We start from the raw sequence: 22,669 nt of genomic DNA, 5'->3' as shown, positions 1-22,669 counted from the left end.
CTCATGCAGTTCCCGTGGGGTGTGTTTGTATTTTTTTAGTTATCTGAATGAAGTGATGTTTACCAAAATTTTTTTTTTTTTTCAAAACTCCATAAAATGTGTGACTTTGTGAAAAAGTGTGAAAAAAAATTAAATATGAGACAAACAATTAACATTTTTCTACAAAATCCCTTCATTCTCCTTCATCCCATTACACATGGGGCCCACATGTTTTTTTTTTCCACCTCACTTTTGCAAACAAATGCAACCTTAAGAGCCAATACGGGAAAACCAAAAGGTACTTATAAACTAGAGCCGGAAACCCTAGCCTAGTCTAGATAGTATGCACAAGACATCGTTTCTACCATAAAGAGCAAAAGCTATAAGATTCCATACATGCTATAGTGATGATTTGAAACTTGAGAGATGAATAAACTAATCACTCGAGATCAACAAACCAATGCACAACCCAAGTCAATAATTGAATAAGAGGAAGGAGGAAAAAATAATAGAGACGATAAAGATAGAGCGAACCCTAGGTATAATTAGGGAAGAAGGAGGGTTTGCAGGAAGTGCTCTCTCGTTGTGTCTTTTCTAACCTAATATTCATGATAGTAGTTCTCAATCATAAGTAAAAGAGGTGATTTAGAAGATGAGGTTTCCCAAATAATTAAAATAGGGTGGATGAAGTGGAGAGGTGCGTCCGGGGTCTTATGTGATTCGGCGTATTCCATTAAAGCTTAAAGGAAAATTTTATAGAACCGTTGTTCAACCAGCTATGATGTACGGTGCAGAGTGTTGAGTTGTTAAAAAGAATCATATAGATAAACTCAGTGAAGAAGAAATGATGATGCTAAGATGGATGAGTGGCAAAACTAAGATGGATAAGATAAGAAAAGATCATATTAGAGTTGGTTAGGGAGTTGCTCCCATAAGTGATAAAACTTAGAGAAAGTCGTTTGAGGTGGCACGGCCATGTTTAACGGAGACCTATAAATGCTCCTGTACGGAGAAGTGATATAATCTATATTGAAGGAACTAGAAGAGCTAGGGGTAAACCTAAGATAACCTTAGGAAAAGTGGTGAGAAAGGATATGTATAGCTTATGCCTTGTATCTAGCATGTCCTCTAACAGAACTGATTGGAGGGCAAGAATCCATGTAGCCGACCCCATTTAGTTGGGACAATGCTTATTGTTGTTGTTGTTGTTGTTGTTGTTGTACTCACCCCATGGTTATGAATTGAAGTTAATCCATTCAATTGCTTTAACTCCACTCGTGATAATGATTATGAATAGTCATAAATGTGCCAATAAAAATTTAGGGTCATTAGTAACAATACTTGAATTTGAATAAATTCTATCTAATAAATAAGCCATCACAGCACCATGACAATGTTTTTAGTATTCCCATATCAATTTCAATTGACATTCATAGTCATCTTACAACCCATAATCAAGGTCACGAGGGATCCAATTATGCCATTTTTTTTCTTCTTTTTTTCGGTATATGTAATTATGCTCCTTAATTTGTTGGCCTTGAAGGCTTGAACACAAGCAATTCAATTAAAAAAAAAAAAATAATTTTGAGACTTAATATAAATTAAATTTTATTTTGAAATAAATCTAACAATTACTTTGTCTATTTTTGGTATTTAAAAAGTTCCTCTGTTTCACACTTTCAACTCTGATTAAATTTTCTGTTCCGTCTGTTATATATCGTAATCCTCCTTTGTTTTGTGGTAACATATCGTAATCCTTCCTCTACCGTATATTTGCAGACCATTTCAAAAAATTTCGGCCCCAAATTTCAAATCTCCCATCCAGGAAGGCTCATCTCAAATTTTTTTTTTTGTCTCTTTCATCTCCACTGAGCCTGAATAGCAGAGACAAATGGTGGAATCTTCAGCTCCAAACCCTAATTCCTTACAACAACCATTGGTACAACCAGAAGCACCAGCAGGTTTACCATCACCATCATCAACACCACCCTTAGTACCACCTCCACCACAACCCCAAAGCTCAAGCCCTCGATTCTCTTTCCCACGGCCGGCCTTAAGACTGACTTCTGAGTTCGACAGTGATAGTTCCATCTTCCTTCACAAGGTGACATGCAAGCTCTTCGATAATCTCGCCAAGCTCAAGCTTTCCTTCCAGAATAACCACAAGGGTGAAGTGTCCGATCCTCAGCTGCATTTGGTAACCAAGTACCTCTCTGTTGATTACGATCTTGAAGAGCACAATGCACTGGTCAAGGGTTCTTTCAGTGCCGGTGGCAGAATGCAGTTTAAAGCTGTTCATGATGTCAAGGTTTTGCCTCTGCCCCAAGACCATATCATTGGTTTCTATCGACTTCGTATATTTATTTGTTTGTTTTCTTGAAGGGCTGCTCTTTATTCTGGATGTTGGTGTGGTGGTGTGATGTCTACTTAGAAGTTAGAACTGTATAATGGACAATATAACAATCTTAAACATTATTTTTCTAATTTGTTTGTGATTGCATGATCTTATTATAAAGACTGAATCGTTGTCTTGTTGTGGTTACCAATCTACTGTTTGCCTTCTTGGAATGAATAAGGTTGAACTGTTGGAGTATAATTTAGTAAAAGAAAAGCAGAAGATAATATTTGGATATACGAAATATTTTAACATATTTATCAGCATATAATTATAAGTAATATACCTACCTTTTACATGTAGAAAGGGGAAGTGCAAAGCTACCCTCAATGTTGAAAGATAGTCCATGTTTCTTATTTTATCGGTATCTTCCTTTCCATCTTGTCTTTCTGGGTAGGTCATAAGATTTCTTAGTTTTTGCATCTTTCCAATTGTGGGATAGTTAACATGTGAAGTCAGTACATAAAGATAATGTCATGTTACAGAGTTTTAGCTTGTGGAGCCAAAAATTCCCATGTTGGATGTTCAATTAAATACTTTTGATGCCATGTTCTTGTGAAAGAAAATCCATTATGTTTAACTTTGACACGGGTAATGAGTTGAACTACACACTTGTGTTTGCTTCGTTATAGAATTTTGGCTTGCAAGTTACAAGACATGTAAGATTTGTAATTTCTTTTGGGTTTTCTTCTATTGTTAGGCACAACAAGGGGAGGTGGCAATGGTTACAAGCCTTGCTGATCCTTCCTATAAGCTCGAATTGTCTACTGCTGTTCCATCTGTTGGTTTGGTGAGTTTTGAATTATCCACCCGGTGATTTCTCAGCTAATGGACCCCCCCTCCTTTTTTCTTAATGTTACAAACTAGGTCATGCTCCTCTGTTTATTAGTCTATTATATCATCACAGCCAAAAGCAACTTTTAGATTCCCGCTTGGTGAAGTCTCATTGGAGGAAAAAGAAGAGGAAGTCAAGCGAGTTTTGTCTCTTGGTGGGATCCTGAAGGGTCAACTTTTCAATGGGGTTTGTGCTGCTCAGTTCAAAGATGATGGTTTGAATCTGAGATACTCATACAAGGTGGTTCTCTTTGGCTTGCTTCTTCCATTAAATTGATCTTTTCCTTATGTTAGTTGTTTATGGTAGATACTGAAATCTTTTTGAACCCCCATGCTCCACACCTTCTGCCCTCCATCCCAACCCCATATCGCCCCCCCCCCCAAAAAAAAAAAAAAAAAGAAAGAAAGAAAGTTGGTCTATTGTATATGGTTTGCCCTCCTTGATAAATTGCTAACTATCCAGGTTTTTAGTGGTTTTAGTGGAAACATAGACTGGCCGATTTTCTTCGCAAATCTTATTGGTCTAAAGAAGAAAGTAATCACCATGCTGTTGCTTTAGTCTGTTCTTTTTAGTTTCATAATGGAGACAGATTTGTCATCAGTGTCTGTGACTCCTGACTAAAAAAACTCAAATTTGGAGTCCTATATTTGATCTTATGGATTTGTATGGTGGATGGATGAAAATTGTATACAGATTTTCATTTTCTCATCCCAATTTATGAGCTTGTTTTTGTCATAAGCAGACTTTTAAGAGTTTGATGTATGACAGGATGGGGAGATGTCATTCATCCCAAACATTTCGCTGCCATCAAATGTTGCTTCTTTTGCCTTCAAACGGCGGTTTGGTCCTTCAGACAAGTTGAGGTGTGTGTTTTTTCCATTTACTGCAGTAATATCCTATCAACTTTCTGTGATCACTAGCTCAGTGGTTTATAACGGGTGATTTGATAAACTTATGAATCAGATTCATATAGTTTGTGGGAGAATTCTATTTCTGATTTGTTTGTGATTACTATGAATCCATCTTTAACTCTGACACATTATCTTTTATCAGTTAAGTTTAGAAATTGCCAGATATCTTTGCATCCTTGTTTGTCAGTCATTGCAACCTCTTTTTTGTCTTTAGCCACATGACTCACATACTTACTTGATGGAGTCTTATTTTATTCTTATGGGAGAGATGGGCTTGTAGTTCCTGGAAACCAGATTCAAGGTGCCAGGTTGAGAAACTATATTTCATAAACTAGCAGAGCCAGAACATTAGAGGATCTGATGCAGTTTGAACTAAGGTAGAGTGCTTTGTCTAGCTAGGAGAATATAATATTCAAATTCAGGCAGAATCCAACAGTCTGATTCTGAAGATCTGGATATTCCTACTTGAAGAAGTTCTCAAATTTGAGAATTGATGGGGGAATCTGGAAAAATTCAAGCCAATTCAGGAATTAGATATAACATGATAAAGCAGATGTATTGCTATGCAGAAATTTGAAATCAGAAGTAGAAATAAACCTCGACTTGAGATCCTACTTGAATCAGGAAACCTAGAAACTAATTAGAAAAATGAAACATTAGATCCATAGTACTGTTCAAAGTAGTACAAATAATAACTAATGGTATCTATTGAAGCAGATTGAATTCAGCCATTGGAGGTTAAGCTTCAGAGGATTCCTTGTTGGAGTTGGAATCCAAGAAACAGGGGAAATTGGTGTTTTACACCAAAACCAAGTTCAGAATGCTGAGAACTTTTAATTATGATGCTGCAACTCTGGTCAATCCTCAAGCATCAATAATTAGTGATGCAGAGAAACTACCTTGGACAAACCCAAACGCAGTTTGGTATCCTGACAAAGATGAAGCAGCACTAGTTTTAGTTCTTGTAGTGTCCTGGGATTTTAGGATTTTTTTTTTGTAATTTGGGGAAATAGTGCCATTTTTACTTCTTTTTTTCTTCTTTCTTCTTCTTTTTTTTTTTAATAAGAAAACTCTGTTAGCTACATAGAATATTTATGGTTTCCTAGCTGTTCTTATTTATTTGAACTAGTTTCCTAAGTAGAGAATTGATGTTTATTTTCAGTAGTCTTGTATTTCTGCTTCTGCTTATGGATGAGGTATTTCCCAACATTGGAGACAAATTTGAAGAGTGATTTGAGGTTATGTTTGTGGTTGTGTGTTCTTCTTTACCCTACTCTTCCTTAGTTGATCTTTCCCTGTAACTCTGATATCCCTTCATCAGATTTCTTCTCATTTTATCCAACATTTAAGTGAAAAGGTTGATTTGCTGAAAATAGAAAGCAAGCATTAAGCAGCTGTTTGGTGAAGAGGAGAGACAGATAGAACCAAAGCCTTTCCTGTCTTTACTTTTTCTTTTCTCTGTCAACTTTTCAATTGCAATCATCTTTCATCTACATGGTTTTGAATCTGTTTATTTCTTTTTGCACAGCTATTGGTACCATTTTGATTCCGATTACTGGAGTGCAGTATATAAGCATACAGTTGGGAAGGATCTCAAGTTTAAGGCTGGATATGATTCAGAGGTCCGCCTTGGTTGGGCATCACTATGGGTAATTCTCATGTCTAACTTTTTTTGTTTAATTATGAACTTACCACTGACTTTAGTAGCCTTCGCTTTCTGTTTATTTAGAAGTAAACTCTCAGAGGTTATTCTTCAAAAAATCATTATCAACTGCTGGTTCCACGTGCCTGGATCCTAGGTGGAGTTTTCCACCCCCCCCCCAAAAAAAAAAAAGAAGAAAAAAATAAAAATAAAAATGGATGCTTCATTTTTGTTGATTTGGTTGCATGTACCTCCACATTCTGATTCAAGAATTCCTGATGGTTAGCCTGGTAGTGATTTTGCTTCTTATTGGCACTGAAAATATTTTGGTGAAATTGCCAAAATGGGGCCAAATCTATCAAATTTACAGAAATACCTGAATTGTGGCCTATATGATGAATTTTTTGTTAGTCTGATGTAATACGGATAGTTTGGGCACTAGATCATTATCTTATTGTCTTTATGTTATAATTTTCCCTATCATGAGAGGGTTAGCTATTCTTTCTGACATTCAGTTGCCACCTCCTGCTCTCTTAATTTCTTTCCACCTGTACATTCTCTACTCGTGTCTTGAATTAACAATTACACCATTACAACATTTCCAATTTGCTAGCGGAGCACTCTTTGGCTCTAGTTTGAGAGTTGTTCTACAGCCTTCAAACTCTTCTCCCTTTCTTTGGAACCCCGGATTACAAAAGGGTTCCAAGGAAGGGGCTGCTTGTAAAACATTATTGCATAGATCATGCCATTTGTCTCAAAATACTAAGCAAGCACTAAAATATCTAATATGAAGATTTGGCTGTTGTAAGCTCAAATCAACAAGGCATAGTTTAGGCTTGGTTACTGCCAGTTCTTGAGCTCATTGTTGCTCTTTTCTTCATCTGGTGTCTATTGAAGCTGGGTTTTCTCTCCCATTGGTTTTGCCTTAGGCTTCCTGTTCAAGCCCCCTAAAAAGCTTGATTCCATAGGACGAAATCCTAAGGACTGCAAATCTTTTTATCTTCTGTTGTGGCTACACTACCGCCTGTTCTGAACAGGAGAACTCTTTTAGTTTCTCCTCCATTGAGCAATGTCTGAGAATGGAGCTGGGCTTTCAACATCCCAAGGCATTGGTTACTGAAGAGGTAAGTTGGTAGAGCACAACTTATCCTCCAAGCTGCCAGGTACAGATTTGTATTTTTTGCACCACATTTTGCTCTAAGTGTATTGTACAATGAGTTAGATCGCTGTTGGTTGGTGATCTACATCATATGAAATTCAAGTTGTCATGGAATGAAGTTAAAAGGGTGTCTATGAATTGGTTTTTTATGAAGTTAATCTTTTGTTATGGTTATCTACCTGCTGAATTTTTTTTTCTGACTAATTAAGAAGAATTCTTTATAGGTAGGGTTTACTCTCCATTTGAGTGTTGTTGCATACTTGCACCCAAATCTGACTTCTCCAGGTGAACCTGAGTTGAACGTCCGTGAATCCAATTCATCACCTGAACACAGACAAACAACGAGAGGGGCCGACCCTGGTGGTCAGGTAGCCACCTCTGACAATCAAGTCAGCAGATAGAAACAACTCATTCCTCAGTGGATGGGCAAAGGATTGAGAACTTTGGAGTGAGATGAATAATAGTTATTACAAGAAGAATGCAATTAGGAACAATTACCTTTGATTAAGAGGGGAATGGGATTTATATAGATTTACTTGTTGGCATGTGCTTGGTAGGCTTCGGTCTTCATCCCTGATTCGGTCTTCACACGACATGATAGAATCCAGTTGATGTTAGACTCGTGCTGGGATATGGTTCCCATGAGGCTTTAGGGATTCCTTAGTGGGTGCGTTATCTTTGCTGAGTGTCCCACTTAGATAGGACACATTTCTAGAGTCCCTATCCCGTCCAACTTTGTCCTCCAGGGTCCCAGGACTGATATTACCGTGGCATGCCTGTTTAGTAGGACTGTAGGAGTATGTATACTCCTGACATCTCAATCCCATTCTGTCATCATGGTTTCCTGAGGACATGGTTGAGCCCCGGTCGACTCGTATTACTTGATGGAAAGTGATGGACCAGGTGGTTAGGTCCTGGTTTAACCACCGGTTCAGGACCAAGCCAGAATTTGTACAACACGTATCACCCAACTTTCTATGTGTGTTCTTATATTATGCTGGAGGTGAAAGGAAAGATGCCATGAGCCACCCCAAGTATGAGTATGACATGGATTGATGCAGCAGTGATCACTGTGGGGGATCTGGTCACACAAGAGGGATGTTGGCACTTTATGGCTGTCCCTTGGAATGCATGGCAGCAGGAGAGGAGTAGCCAGAGCACACATTGGTGATTGTCTGATTGAGGTTGAACTTATGGGATATCCGTCTGGACTACAAACAAATACCAATTCTCTCACTCAAAGATGATCTCTTAGCATTTCCAAGGTAAAGCCATATCTGGTTGGTTGTTCTTCTACGTCTACAATACCAAATTCCTTAGTTTCTGCAGTTTTAAGTCCTTCCACTGCCTGCTTGTGGGTCGTTGAATCTGGAGCCACTGACCATATCATTAGCATGGCCTGGTGTTATGACTCCTACTCAATCTGTCTTCTAAGGAAAGTAGCTATGGTAGCCAATGTTTCCCTATCTTCTGTCTGTCATAAGGTAGCATCTTTGTTACTGTTTCTATTACCATTGACTCCATTCTTCTTATTTCCAACTTTAATATTAACCTCTTATCTGTAAGACACTGTACCAAACGTTGAATTTTTGTATCACTTTCTTCCCATGTCATATTGGTTTTTGAGTATTATTGGCAAAGATAGTAATGAAAAGGGACTCTACTTGCTCCAGGGACATTCCCTCTTCCTATTGTTCAGTCCGAAGCTGGGCCTAGTGACAAGAATATTGTTGTCTCTGTGATGTTATAAGCTTACAGCATCAAAGTTTGGGTCACCCTTCTTTTGGTATTATGAGGAAAAAGTTACTGCACTTGTTTGCTTCCTCTTCTCAGTTATTTAAATGTTTACCTCTGTTGTTTGTTAAACACCTCATTCTTCCAATCCCTAACATGGCAATGGATCCCATGTTCTCTTCCATATTGTGCATTCTGATGCTTGGGGGTCTTCTTTCACTGCTTTGTTTAATTATCGTTATTTTTTCTGGGCAAGAGTTATTTTATTTCATTTGTTGATGACTATTTGTGGTCCCCTTGGATTTTTTTCTCGAAACAAAAGAATGGTGTCTACAGTGCCTTTGAAAATTGGGAGAGTTTTTGTTACACCATTAGTGTGTGGTTTAATGACTTGGAGGAGGGAGGAGGGGTATTTATGGAAATATGATATATATATATATATTTTTTTTTTTATATATATATATTTTTTTTTTTGGGGGAGGGGGGGTGAGATTAGGCATTTTTCATGGGACGGTGCAAATCTGAGTCTTTGGAGGGGTGTAAACATGCAATTTTGAAAAGAATCTGGTTATTGTGGTATCATCTAGTTTGTACTCAATTTGGTAGTTGAATTGAAATTGTTCATTCCCTTAAGGGTGGGCTGGTGTACTCTTGGTGGACGTTCAAACTTTTCCACTGACCATGGCATCATCCATCAGCTTGCTTGTGTTGACACTCCTCAACAGGGTGGGGCATCTCAGCTGCAAAATTGCCATTGTTGAAACTCGAAAGTCACTAGGAGTCCTCTATTTGGCATGCACGCGCCAAGACCTTCTGGTCTGAAGTGAGAAATGCCCTTCTCTCTTCAGACCTTTTGCTTTTTTCCCCCCTTCCAAGGTGTATGGGTGTGTGTATCATGTCAATAAATTTGTTAGAACTTGAGCAGCCACTGAGTAGAAGCCGCAAGAAGCACTGAGCAGCAGTAACCTCGTGCACACCTCTAGGGATAGTTTTGTCATTTTTAAAGTTTAAACCACTTTTTTGTTTAAAAAAAATTAGTTAGATGACTTCCCTTAATCAAAGGAGTCCTAGCTGTTGTTGACGGTCTTTTAGTATTTGAATTCAAAGTTGTGATTAGTTGAGTAGGAGTTTCAGTTAGGGTTCTATTAGGAGTCTTTCTTAGTTCGCTTTATATTCAAGGCTCTGGATGGTAAGAAATCTGTTTAAGGAATCTATAAAAATTGCTGAGAGTTGAAGCCATGGATGTTAAATTGGTTGGAGTAGGGTTTCCAAGGAGGAAACCCTGCAGCAGCCTTGTTTGATTGTCTTCATCAATTCTTCTTCCTCAGCAGCAGCAGCAGCAGCAGCAGTAAGTGATCAATTCCGAACCCAAACACCAGCCCTAAGCCTTCCTTTGCCCCTCCCTTTCTTCTCCCATCCCTGTGGCAACTTTCTGGAATCTTCCAAAGCTGTAATTCCAGAAAACTGCTATCCCTCCCTTCGAAGACCCAAAAAGCCAGTACAGGAATAGCCTCTTCAACACCCCTACACCCTTTGCTGTGAACGGAAAACCTCTCCCTTAACCCTGTGCAACCTAAACCTGACCTGGAAAGTCAAAATTGCAGAGAAGAATATCAACATCAGATCGGATTGAAGCTTTCCCTGTTAGAGATTGACCATACAGCACCTCTCCTTTAATTGCCTAACCTATTCAGCTAAACTAATACCCTAAAATGCTAGCTGCAAGCCCTAGAAACCCAATTCCCCTTATTGTGAGCTTCAAAAACCTAGAAAAATGCTGCTAATAGCAATAAGAATAATCTTTTCATTCCTTGGTTTACATCATGGTCCCAAGGCACTCAAGTGCCTTTCCTTGGATATTTCCTCCCCAACAAGTATAAGCCTACCATCCCTCTTCTTGAATGCGGCTTCTCTATAAAGATGTCAACTTCTGAGTCTATACCTCTTTTTCTTTATCCTCATTAGGATCCTCTTCTAGGGGGAGGAATGGTGGAATGGAAACACTGCTGCTGTAACCCACTTCTCGCACTTCTCCATTTTTTGTTTGATAATGGGAAACACAACTGTTGTTGATATAGTTGACCAATCAAGTGTTGGTTCTTGTTATAAGGAGTTAACGATGCACAAAAGAAAGGAAAAGAAGATGATCTGCCAAGAGTCCTATTTGAATTGACATCCAGCTTCCCCTTCCGCAGCCAAGTAACAATGCCACCTTCCCTTGCCTCTGAGTTAGATTTTCCCATTTCCATTCAATAAGGATTAGAGAGTTTGTACTAATCTTATAGCCTAGGTTGTTGCCTATAATGCCTTTTCTTTCATGGGTGTTGCTGTTATTGCTTTGGGTTTCCTCCATTCCCAACACCAAGAATGTTACTATGTCTAACCATGTGGAGGCAAGCCATGTCTGAGGAAAGGTGGGCACTTGAAAATAACTACACTTGGAAGCCAGTTGAGTTTCCAAGGGAGATAGTTCTAGTTGGATGCAGATTGGTCTACATGGTCAAGTATTCATCAGATGCTATAATTGAGATTAGGTCAGGCTGGCGGCCAAAGGATACAGTCAGGTGCACGGGCTTAATTAACTGGAAACTTTGTTCTCGTGGCTAAACACAATTAAATAAAAGTTTCATTATCATTAGCATCTAATAAAGATTTACCACTATACCAGTTAGATGTAAAGTCCATCATGATCTAGAAGAGGAAGCATAGATGCAAGCTTCACCCAGCTTCAAATGTCCTCAAGAAGGGGCAATATATGGACTCAAACAATCTTTGACGCTTGGTTTGAGATGTTTACACAAGCTCTTTTGAAGAATGGTATCTTAGAGCCAACCTGATCATATTGTATTTACGCGATGAAGTAACGGTATGGTCACAAACCTTATGACATTGTGTTAATGGGAGACAACAAGGCTCAGATAGCTAGATTGACCACCTATGTGGGCAGCAGATTGAGATTAAAGATTTAGGACCTGAAGTATTTCTTAGGATTTTAACTGTTGAATCAGTTTATGTCCTAAGGATATTCATTCTTGACATGTTGAAAGAGATAGGGATGTTGGGTTGTAAACCAGCAAGTTCTCCTATTGAGTAGAACCACAAGCTAGGAGAAGATCATGGCCCCCCTATTGTTAGTGATGTACAATACTAGGGTCTTGTAGGGAAGCTGATCAATTTCTCTTTGATTTGCCCTAGTATCACTATGTAGTTCGGGTGTTTAGTCAGTTTGTATATGCTGCCAAGAGTGGCCAACCTAGGTACTGTGTTTCCTATCCTTAGGAAATTGAAATTCAGCCTAGGAAAAGGCTATTCCTGCACGATCTGGACAGAGGGCTACGCTGATGGAGATTGGGCTGGTTCAGATTCTGAGAGATAATCTATGTCAAGATGATGTATATTTCTGGGAGGCAACTTGGTCATGGAGAAGCAGAAAAAACCTTACTGTGGCCTGATCTAGTGAAGAGACAAAGTTGAGGTTTATGGGTTCATTGAGTGTGTGAAACTCCTGTGATTGATAATGCTGGTCCAAGAGTTAAGATTTGATATGGAGGCACCAATGAAACTCTATTGTGATAATAAGGCTGCCATAAGTATAACATACAACCCTGTGCCACATGACAGGACAAAATACAATTAGTTGAACTAGGGGTGAAACAGTGCACATGTTTAAGGCAAACCTGAAGTATGTTTTTCTTCTGGGGCGAGGGGGAGCGGTTTGATAATTGGGATTTCATCTGGTTAGCTACTCTTTTCTCTAACAGATGCTGCTGACTTCAGATGTCTCAGTACTGTATTTACTGACTTAGTCTGGTTTCAAGAGCATAATTGATGGGGGAGTTCAGCAACTCTTCTTTTAATCTCAAGTTGAAGTTTCAACATTGCTACATTATTAGGCTTAAAACTAACTTTCCAGTTTACTAATTCAATTAGCCCATGAAAATTTCAGATTTACATAGATGCCAACAAGACCATCCAAGAGTGCATAATCAATCTGACAATTACATATACAACCCATATTCCGAATTTCAAGATTAGGAACAAAATAAACTAGGAACTGGAAAAACCTAACCTGAAAGTGCTGCTAGAATTGATACAGGTTTGAAAAGATACAAAACTGAACTTGCAATAAGGTGGTTGTCATTTTTAACTCTTCTTAAATCCCCCAGCAAATGAATCCCAACAATCTTCTTCCTCATCGTTTGTCTCACCTTTTCAGTGAAGGGGAATGATTGTGTGTGCAAGGTACAATAAACAATTGTCGTGTATCATTTTGCAGTTAAACATAATTTTGTTTTCTCTTCTTTTTTCTGCCAGACAATGGTGTCATAAACATAAACTGAACTGTGACATTGACAAGTGTTAGCTTGGCTTCTGAATTTTCTTGTTTCAGGTGGGAGATGAAGTGGGTAAAGTAACATCGGCCCCAATGAAGATGAAAGTCCAGTTCATGCTCCAAGTCCCTCAAGATGACATTGGATCTTCTGCTCTTATGTTCCGGGTGAAGAAGAGGTGGGAGTTTTAGAGCATAGCACTTTTGGTTCTAGTTCTTCACTTCTCAGTTCAGAAAGGATAGCCACGGTTTGTGGACCTGTTGTAGTGATGTTTGAATATAAGCAAAAGGTATAACATGCACAGCTTTATCCTTGCTTTGCATAGAGGTTGTTTCCATACTTGAACCTTAATTTCTGTGGTATTGGAACAACCTTACCATTGTGCTGAGCTTTGCCGGCAATATTAGTTTCAATATGAACAAAACAGTTAAGTTCAAATGTTCAATACATCTTTCATTTACTTTTCAAGATGCCCCTGACAGCATAATTTGGTGGTCTCTCTTCTTCTTCTTCTTCTTCTTTTTATTTTTTTTTTTTAATCCTTCGAGGTTACCACACCTCCCCAAGAAAAGAAGGAAAAATGAAAGCATATAGGAGATATGCCCCATTGGGGGGGGGGGGGGGTTGGAGGTGTTGGAGGTTGGTTATGCTTGGTTTGGGTTGTTCAAACTTTGAAGATGTGAAAACTGAGAAAGGGATAGAAATTGGATACAAAAGTTTGAATTTGCGGGTCTTAAAAGCCAATTCAATAGCATCATCAAGATCGAGTGGGGTATATATAAGGGGATGTTTGGAACTATTTTGTGCCCAGAGAGGCAAAACGGGCTCTATGATTAATTGATAATATCTAGTTAAGCCTACTTTGATAAATACTTCATGCTAAACCACTCCAAATCGAAAACCAACCAAGAGATGATCCTGCTTTAATGGCTTAGTTGTAGATTGGGCCAATTTATGTAAGAAATTAATTGAAAATGTATTAGAGGTGTGTTTCGTTATCTTTTTTTTCTTGAATTTGAGGTTCATCCGCCTTATTTATGTGCATCTTGGTTACATCCTTAGGATATGTTTTGTTTTGCATATATTTTGAATATATGGCATGTTTTTGCCCTTGATCATAAGAAAATTCAAACTCTTGACCTTGTATTATGAGATGTTAGTCTTTTGTCCAGAAAGCCAATACTATGAGGTAAGTATTTGGTTACTTAATTTCATGCTTTATGATTTATAGTTCTCGGGATTAGAGTATTCAAATATTTAATGAACTATAATCTTGTGGATTTTTTTAATAGATTGGTAGCTTTATATTTGGGGGAGTGGGGACTATTACATATACCATAAGGGAGTGTCGGACTTGTGACCTCTTCTATGTTTTATTTTTATGTACTTATTTATTTTTGGAATTGAGGTTCATCCGTGCTAGCTTATGTGCACCTCAACTACATGGGGTAGCTGTTACATATAATTTAAATATAATGTGGGGTTTTGCCCATGGCCCCAAAGGGATTCAAACTCTTAACTTCATATTATAATGCACTGGTCTTTTGCAATTGAGCAATACCTTGAGGTTGAATTCATGACCTCTTTCTAAGAGGTGTCGGTCATTACTAAGTGAGTTACCTTTCAATGCTATAGTCTTATAGATATTATTATCATGAATTTGAAGTTAAAAGCAATGCAAGCATTAGTGGAATTAAGTACACGTACACTATAGAGGTAAGCTTGAATCATAGTTAATTAATGAGGAATGAAAATAATAATTTGCTCAAAACGATATATTTATGGTTAAAACTATAAAACACGAATAAAAGCTAAAAAGGTGGGTCAAAATTTTTGAGATGGACAAATTAAATATTTGAAAACTGAGGGCAAGCCTTTGCATCGATTGATGATTCGCCTTCTGCGGATAATAAGGGCATCTCTTCAACCCGACGCCTTACTATCTAGTGGGCTAGTGGGAAATTGATTGAGTTAGATCGACCCGCTTGCAATAGTTAGCTTTGATCACGTAGAAGTGGCAGCCTCGGTTCAAGCTAATCTGCTCTTCCCTTTCCTAATAGTGGGGATCGATCGGGCTGTTTGGGGTTGCTGCTAAAATCCCTGGTCCGCGTGTCGTACCCCGTCCGGTCGGCTCGTGTTTCTTCCGGAGTCGATGTGACTTCTGGGCCCATGCTCTATCGCCCTTCTTTTTTTATTTGTTGAACATCGAATTTGTTCCAATAATAGTTTATGCGCGATTCTCAAGAACCGCGGTTGATCCGGGTGGGCGGTGCTTTGGCAATCCTCGCCGACTATGCCTGATTTTACTTCGAGATGCTGTCCGCCTACTTACTCTAATAGTCGTCGTGAAAGCATCATTTCACCGGTATAGGAGAAGCAAACTGAACGATTTAGAATGACATTTTATTAGCGAAAAAATAGAAGTGTAATCTCGCACCTATATCAGATACAACCTCTCAACTTGTAGATTCATCGTAAATTAACATTGTACTTTTGCAATGAGGCGGATAGGGGAATGAAGTGAACAAGAAGAAGAAAACCACTTTTCTTCGATGGAAGAGAATGAATTGATTGATAGACTACTTCGATGTTAATTTAGATTTTTTAAGTATGGAATAGGAAAACAACAATATAAACGCATTTAATTTTCAATAGGGATAATTACTTTTGTTTCTTGTACTATTACTTAATTATTAAAATGACTATATTCTTATGAAATTACTGTTATCTCCCTCAGTTCTAAAGATAGTTGTAGGTGAATGTTTAATATCTACTTTGCCCTTCTAGAGTTAACAAACCAAAAAGACTATATTTTTCTCATTTAAAAATTTTTTTTTATATAAAATACCAATTTTACACTTGTGTTCTTATCCTTTTTTATTCACATACAAAAAAAAAATTGTATCAATAATAAGAACATCCTAAATTTGATAATGTGAAATTAAAAAGTAAATAAATAAAAACCGATTAGAAGTAAGAACTTTCTAAAATTTGATAATGTTAAATTGAAAAGTAAATAAATAAAAAGTAAAGTATAAAGAATTACTATTTTTCTTATTTCCTTATATTTTGAAAACGAGATCTCTTTTTTACTTTCTTGGCTCTCTTTATTTTGATTAGAAGATAAGATTATTTAATTATGATAATTTTTTTAATTACTAAAAATAGTAATATAATTTAATATAAAGTGTACGTAGGTAAACTCTCAAGTGTTATGAATAATATTGATTGTGGATATCCATCACCCTCCAATAGACAATACTTCCAATTGAAGATCTCAACCACCTCAGCATACAATCTTGGTGATTCACATTCCCATCTTAATTGAAGATTACAGTGATCTCAACACGCAATGTTGGGAGTCAATATTTTCATTCAATGCACCTTCTATCTTGGGCGGTGATGCGTCCAAAATCTGCTCAGCCCTTAGATCTCCTCGTAATGACCTGCAAAACGAAAGAGTCAGATGTGGCCCGACCGCAGGGGTCGGGAGTCCACATCCGAAGGCTAAGTCAGTTGATGAACTTAATCACAAACGGCTCTGCTAGAAGCACAGAGCTAAGGAATGAAGAACTGGGAAAGGTGATCTAGATCGTAAGGCGCTGATAGTTTAAGTCTATCAGTATGTATCTGAACCTGAGTCTCAGATTGTGTGTTTTCGATCCATCCCTCACCTCGTATGGTAGTGAGGTTTATATAGAGTGTACCTACGAATCTCCTTCGTTGGATGCACTTGAGCCTTCTTCGGGTAGTCGTTGAATCTTAACAGATAGATCCGTTGAGCAACAGACTTCTACTAGTTTGGACTAGTAGAGGACTCTTGAGATAACTCTTTAGGTTATGCGATGATTATCCCTTTGATAATGATTAGTCGCAGCCGTCAATTCGAGTTTGCCCTCATTAGGGTAATTACCCTAATCCATAAGTAGGATTAGGGCGTGCTTGTAGCTGAATCAATTTTCTTCTTTAGCAAGCCATCTTCTGGATCCGGTTCGCTCGGGAGCGAGTCGGTTCCCTCTGCCTCGACCGGGGTCGAGGATCGAACCAGGTATGAACCCGGTTTGATCATAATTTCTCCGTATCACGAGCCCCCCAGACCAAACGTTCGGTCGATCCCGAGGGCTTGGTTTTTAACTGGGTTCTTCGTCAGGCGATAGACTCTGCGTGCTCCATTAAATGTCATATCACATTTAATGCGGTGGTCACTTTTCCTCGAGTGTTGTGAGGGTAAGGCCACGTGTCACCTTGCAGTCGATCTGTCGTGGCTCACGTAATCCAAGCGACGGTTTCCGAACGCCTGTTTCGGATTCGTGAGTTCAAACTTTCAAAACGTCTTTCAATCTCAATCGTCGATTTTGAATCAATCTCGATCGTTCAGATTCCCGAACACTCGTGCTGGTGTTTTAAAAGCGGTTCGTTGTCTATGTAGGTTTCATTCTTCCTGTCTGGAATTTGAACCTATGTTGTCTGCTTCGCGCCTTCTTGCTCTCAAGCTTCTGCCTCACTGAATCAGTAAGTTTACTGGTTTTTTTCTTTTTGTAGTTTACTGAAACAAGTAATGGCGGATAATGGGGCTTCTCTGGTACCCAGTGTTGGTAATAGTAGTGAAGCTTTTGCTTCTCCTGCTTCCGAACAGTCGGATAGTGATAACAAAACCCTAACTGTCCTCTGGCGCGAGTTTGCTGAAGTTTTTCAAAAAGGTTTAGAGAGAAAAACCGAAACTCCTCCTGCCTTTCTCGAGTCTGGATCTTCCAAGATTGTCGAGTCTTCTAGGCAGCCTCAAACTTCCAGGTCCGATGGTGGACCTGGCTCTGTTCCCTCCATTTATAATGAGGAAACCCTTCTTTCAGCCATCCAAGATTTTGATTTTCCTTCCTCTTATCAGGTTAGGGCTCCCCTTTTTGATGAGAGGGTTGTTTCAACCCTTTCGAGTGAATTTTCTCTGTACATAGATGCACTGGAAAGCGGGGTTCGCTTTCCCTTTTTTAATCCTTTGTTCTCCGCAGTTCTGAATCATTGGGACATTTGTCCCGGAATGCTCCTTCCCAATAGCTGGCGTCTCATCGTTGGCTTCTTGGGTTTGTGTTTTGAACTTGGTATTACGCCATCTCTTTCTCTCTTTGTACATTTTCATGTTCTTTCTATCTCTCATCCTCCCGGATGGGTTTTTCTGTCCAAACGCAATAAGGCTGAACTTGATTGGAGGGGCAGCATCCTTGCCAAAGGAACTTGCCCTTCTAACCACAAAAGATGGCGCGAACAATACTTTTTCTGTCGAGCGCCTCCATCGGATCTTAACTTCCCAACCGCCTGGAGGCGGTGTACTTCTTCTTCCGAGAATAACCGAGGCCTCCCCTTATCCAAAGAAGACGAGGTGGCCGTCAGGAAGATAAAATCCATTCCATGGTATCAAGAAATACATGGACTTGAGGTGGAGTATAACTCCATTCTTCAGTACTGGGGCTTGGCTCATTGTGAGCTTCTAACCATCATCCTTTAATTTTACTGAAGTGATATGCCTTTAATTCTGACCCTTGTTCTTTTTTGCAGTGCCTCCAAGAATGAACCCCGAGAACCTGAGAGTGAAGGCCGCTAGGGCCGTTGCGACAGCCGAGCAACGATCACCCAGAGCCTTGACCGTAGATCAAGAGGCTTTTGTTCCCTCTCCCGACCCCTCTTATCGGGGTTTCAGGAATATCAGGCCCGTGGCTGATGCTTCGGGTAAAGGGAAGAAGCCAATGGTGGAGAGGTCTAATGTCTCCTCCTCCGCCCGAACCAAAAGGAGGCATGATACAATTGATGCTTCCTCCCATAAAAAATCCAAAGTTTCAACGGATTGTGAGGAGGTCTTCACCCCCCAGTGGACCTTGAAGTTGACCGACAGGGTGACTCGGGGCCCTGAGAAAGCTGCAGAGTGGAGCTCCCTCAGTCTTGTTCCTTCTGATCGCCAGGAATTTGAAAACCTGGATGACGTTGCCCTTGTTAGTCAATCCACAAGGTACGGTCTTCTTGCTTACTTATTTTTTCATAATTCTTATGACTTCTTCTGATATTTTCCGCCTTCCCAGGAATGCTGTGTTGAGCTTCTATCAACACATGGAAGCATTGAGCCGGGTTGGCCGCAATAGCTCTTTGCTGCAAACCTGTGAAGAGAATTTGGCCAAGGCCAATTCTGAGATAGATCTGCTGAGGAGCTGCAGAGAAAACATGAGGAAGAAGTGATCTCCCTCAAGGAGGCCCTTTGATGCTTCGAAGGCTCGGGCTGCTGCTGCCGAGTGTGAGGCCAGGAAGCAAAAGGAAGCTGCCACGTTGTTCAGTGACAGGCTCGAATTCCGATGTAGGAAGAACGAAGAATATCTGAAGTGGGCGGTCCCTAGCAAGCCCGAGCATATAAAGCCAGAGCTTCCGAAGGAGGGTTCGGAAATACCTGAACAGCGTACCTTTCTCCGAGCTGCTAGGTGCCTACAACATTCAAGCTTATCACTTGGGGCAGAACGACGTTTGGGAGCGAATTTTCGCATCAATCCCTAATTTCGATACTGCTCCCTTCAGTGAGGTGTGCCACAAAGAGGTCTTCGAGAAAGTTGGCATGGATCTCCCAGACTGGGCTCGGGGAGAAAATGATCATTTTCCAGCTAACCCTCAATATGAGGCATACCTGGTTGACAAGCCGGCGCTTCCAGAGGAGAAATCACAAGCCGAGTCTCAAGTTATTGCTATAGAGGACTCAGTCAATGTCATTCTCGAGGAAGGCTCTTCTGAGAAAAGTCCTCCCGACCAGGGTCCCTCGGGCAACGATGAAGAAGAGGCTTAGGGAGTTATCTTTTTTTTTTTTTTTTTGTAAAGATTGACCTCCTTGTTAGTGAATAAACATTTCTTTTTCATGTTGGCCTTTCCATTTCCCTGTCTCCTGCCGAAATCTTGTCTTGAATATCAAAGTATAAATGATAAAACTTATCACTCAACTTTACATTCCTCGACGAATAATAATCTTGTAGAAATATTGTGAAGATGTGCTCCGGAAAGATGCATTAATCTTCCCCACTACTTCATTTATTGCAAAGTCCACACGTTTCCCTTCTGTGAAGTCCAAACGTTTTCTTGCTTTTGTATACCATTCACTGTTTCCAATGAATCGGAAATACTCCCATTATTATAATGGCGGTGCGACGATTGGAGGTATCTCTGCATCGGGTGCTCGCTTCCACATGTTTCCATGTGGCATCCCTCCGACTGTTGATCTTGCTTTCTGCGGATTTCGAAGCGTCATTTCGATCTGGGTCGTTGGTTGTCCTTAGCCTTCAACCGTCGTTTTAATACCTAAGGCTATTTAAAGCCTTAATGGGTACTCTCCATCTATCCTGCTATTTGCAAGTTAGATTTGCTAAAGTGCTAAAGTGACATTCCGTCCTTCTGCCTGCTTCCGTATTCCTCGTACTCCAACAATAGCTCTATCAACTTCTGAACAAGTGAGTTTTTTTTTTTTTTTTTTTTTCTCCTGGTTACTCATCTCTTTCCCCACTTCCCCCCTGAGTAAACTGCACAGTAGTAGTACTTGGGGTTTAGTTCGGGTTTTTCTGAAGTGATAATGAACGAGGGTTTTCCCTTTTTTTTTTTTTGTTGTCGTTGGATATCTGTACTGATACGGCTTTTCTGTTTGCATAGTGGCTCCCAAGATCAACCCGAACTTTATCAGAGCGAAATCTAGTAAGAAAATCGTTCCGTCGGTGGTGGTTGGTGCCAGTGAGGTGGTTTCAGCTAGTGAATCCTCCAAGCGTAAGGCGACTGCTGTTGGTGAATCTTCAAGTCAGATTCCCACAGTTTCTATTGATGCCGCCCATACGCCTCTTTTGCCCGAAGTGATCGCTCGTCTTTCCCAGGAAGATCTTGATCACTCCGTTGTGGGCGCTGCGCGCCGCCCTTTGCAGAGACCGTTGGTGCACCCCCGAAGGAGACTCTTCGGGCATCTGAGGCAACTATGTTGGCGTCTGATGAAGGTGTGGTCCCAGTAGGTGCTGCTCCTATTTCCAATTCCAGTGCTTGTTTGGCATCCTCCTCCTCTCCTTTGGAGTTGGAGGATTTTGCTACCAGGAAGCGCCGTCAGGTGACAGGTGATGCAGCTCATCCTTCTCTTGATGTAGCTCATCCTTCTCATCCTTTGCCCGAATTAGTGTCAAACGAGTTTGATAGAGCGTTGGAATGGTGCACTGTTGCTCGAATGACTTCTGAGAGCGCAGTGCTTTCCAAACTCTCAGATGAAGTCTTTATGAAGTCACTGGTGATGCAAGTCTTGCTTCATTATCTTTTGATTCTGAAAAATTACTCTTCTGCTCCTTTTTTTTTTTTTTTTTTTTAACTCGGAAGTTATTTGCAGGAGTCTTACTGGTAACTTCCACAACCAAGTGGAAGCAGCCTCTAGGCTCAATAGGTTGAGCAATGAAGTTTCTAGGCTTCGGGAAATCTCTGAAGCTAAAGATGCTGAGATTGCTCGCCTTCGGAAACTAGCTTGGGAGGTTGCAAGAGAAAAGAAGTCGATGATAGGTCGTCTTCAGTCGGAATTGGATGATGCCAGGGAGAAGATCCGGCAACCGGAGCGAGCAGTTGGAAAGTCAGGAGCCAAAGGATCTGAAGCGTTACCACAAAGGCAAGCTGTCGTTCCTTTGCCCGAATCCCTTCCAACTGATGTTCGCAGAGCCTGCGTCTCCAAGTATTTACACAGTAAGCCTTTTGTTGATATGCTGAATGGTTATAACTTGCAGGCGTACCGGGATGGTGAGAACGAAGTATGGGAATCAATATTAAGGAAGGATCCTTATTTTGATACGACTCCCTATAGTGCTGTTTGTCATCCTGAAGTATTTACCGACCTGGGTATTCCTCCTCCTGACTGGACCAAAGATAAGATTGATCCTCCACCTTCCGATCCAGATATTATGCATTATCTGGAAGATTCTCCTGTTTATTCTCCCCTGGAAGAAGTCAATTATGACGAGCTGGTCTTGAATGCAAGTTTGGTCGAGGACCATACTTCTCCTGGACAAGCTGGACAAAGAGTATGAAATTGCGGAGGATTTTATGCATACCGAAATATTTTTTGTAATCCTCATTTCTCCTCTTCTTTTCCTTGAATCCACACCAATGGTTGACTCATATGTTTGTTCTAGCAAAGTCGTGTCGATCTTGTATAACTTCTTAACAGTCACCGATGATGACTTTCTTTTTTGATCGAAGATTGTGTCCAGCTCTTGTAATTGTTTTGATACTGGCCTCTTTCGATCTTTTGAAGAAATAAGAAATTAACTTCATCTTGAGCTTTGCTAGCCACTTGAATCGCTGTTGAATTAGGTCTTAGTTGTTTGAAACAATGCCTTTACTTAAAGATTTCCGGAGAAATACAATAAGTCTGAGAAGGAACTCACTCGGGTTTTAAACCGATGCCTTTACTTAAAGATTTCCGGAGAAATACAATAAGTCTGAGAAGGAACTCACTCGGGTTTTAAACCGATGCCTTTACTTAAAGATTTCCGGAGAAATACAATAAGTCTGAGAAGGAACTCACTCGGGTTTTAAACCGATGCCTTTACTTAAAGATTTCCGGAGAAATACAATAAGTCTAAGAAGGAACTCACTCGGGTTTTAAACCGATGCCTTTACTTAAAGATTATTCGAAAATTCAATAAGTC

General features: G+C 39.9%; 1 protein-coding gene across 1 annotated transcript; it reads left to right on the top strand.

The window, feature by feature from the left end:
* Window positions 1-1,668: 1,668 nt before the first annotated feature.
* On the top strand, window positions 1,669-13,483 carry OEP37 (chloroplast outer envelope protein 37). The gene is made up of 6 exons (XM_089150260.1): window positions 1,669-2,287; window positions 3,075-3,164; window positions 3,282-3,449; window positions 3,978-4,072; window positions 5,649-5,769; window positions 13,046-13,483. Exons 1-6 carry the CDS (start codon window positions 1,871-1,873, stop codon window positions 13,175-13,177), a joined length of 1,023 nt encoding a protein of 340 aa, XP_089006386.1. The 5' UTR covers window positions 1,669-1,870; the 3' UTR covers window positions 13,178-13,483.
* The last annotated feature ends 9,186 nt before the right edge of the window (window positions 13,484-22,669 follow it).

This window comes from Hakea prostrata, chromosome 3, assembly GCF_041222555.1.
Source record: "Hakea prostrata isolate BN-2017 chromosome 3, UWA_Hpros_2, whole genome shotgun sequence".
Taxonomy (NCBI): Eukaryota; Viridiplantae; Streptophyta; class Magnoliopsida; order Proteales; family Proteaceae; genus Hakea; species Hakea prostrata.
Note: the sequence above shows the minus strand (reverse complement) of the source record. Positions and strands in the feature narration are given on the sequence as shown.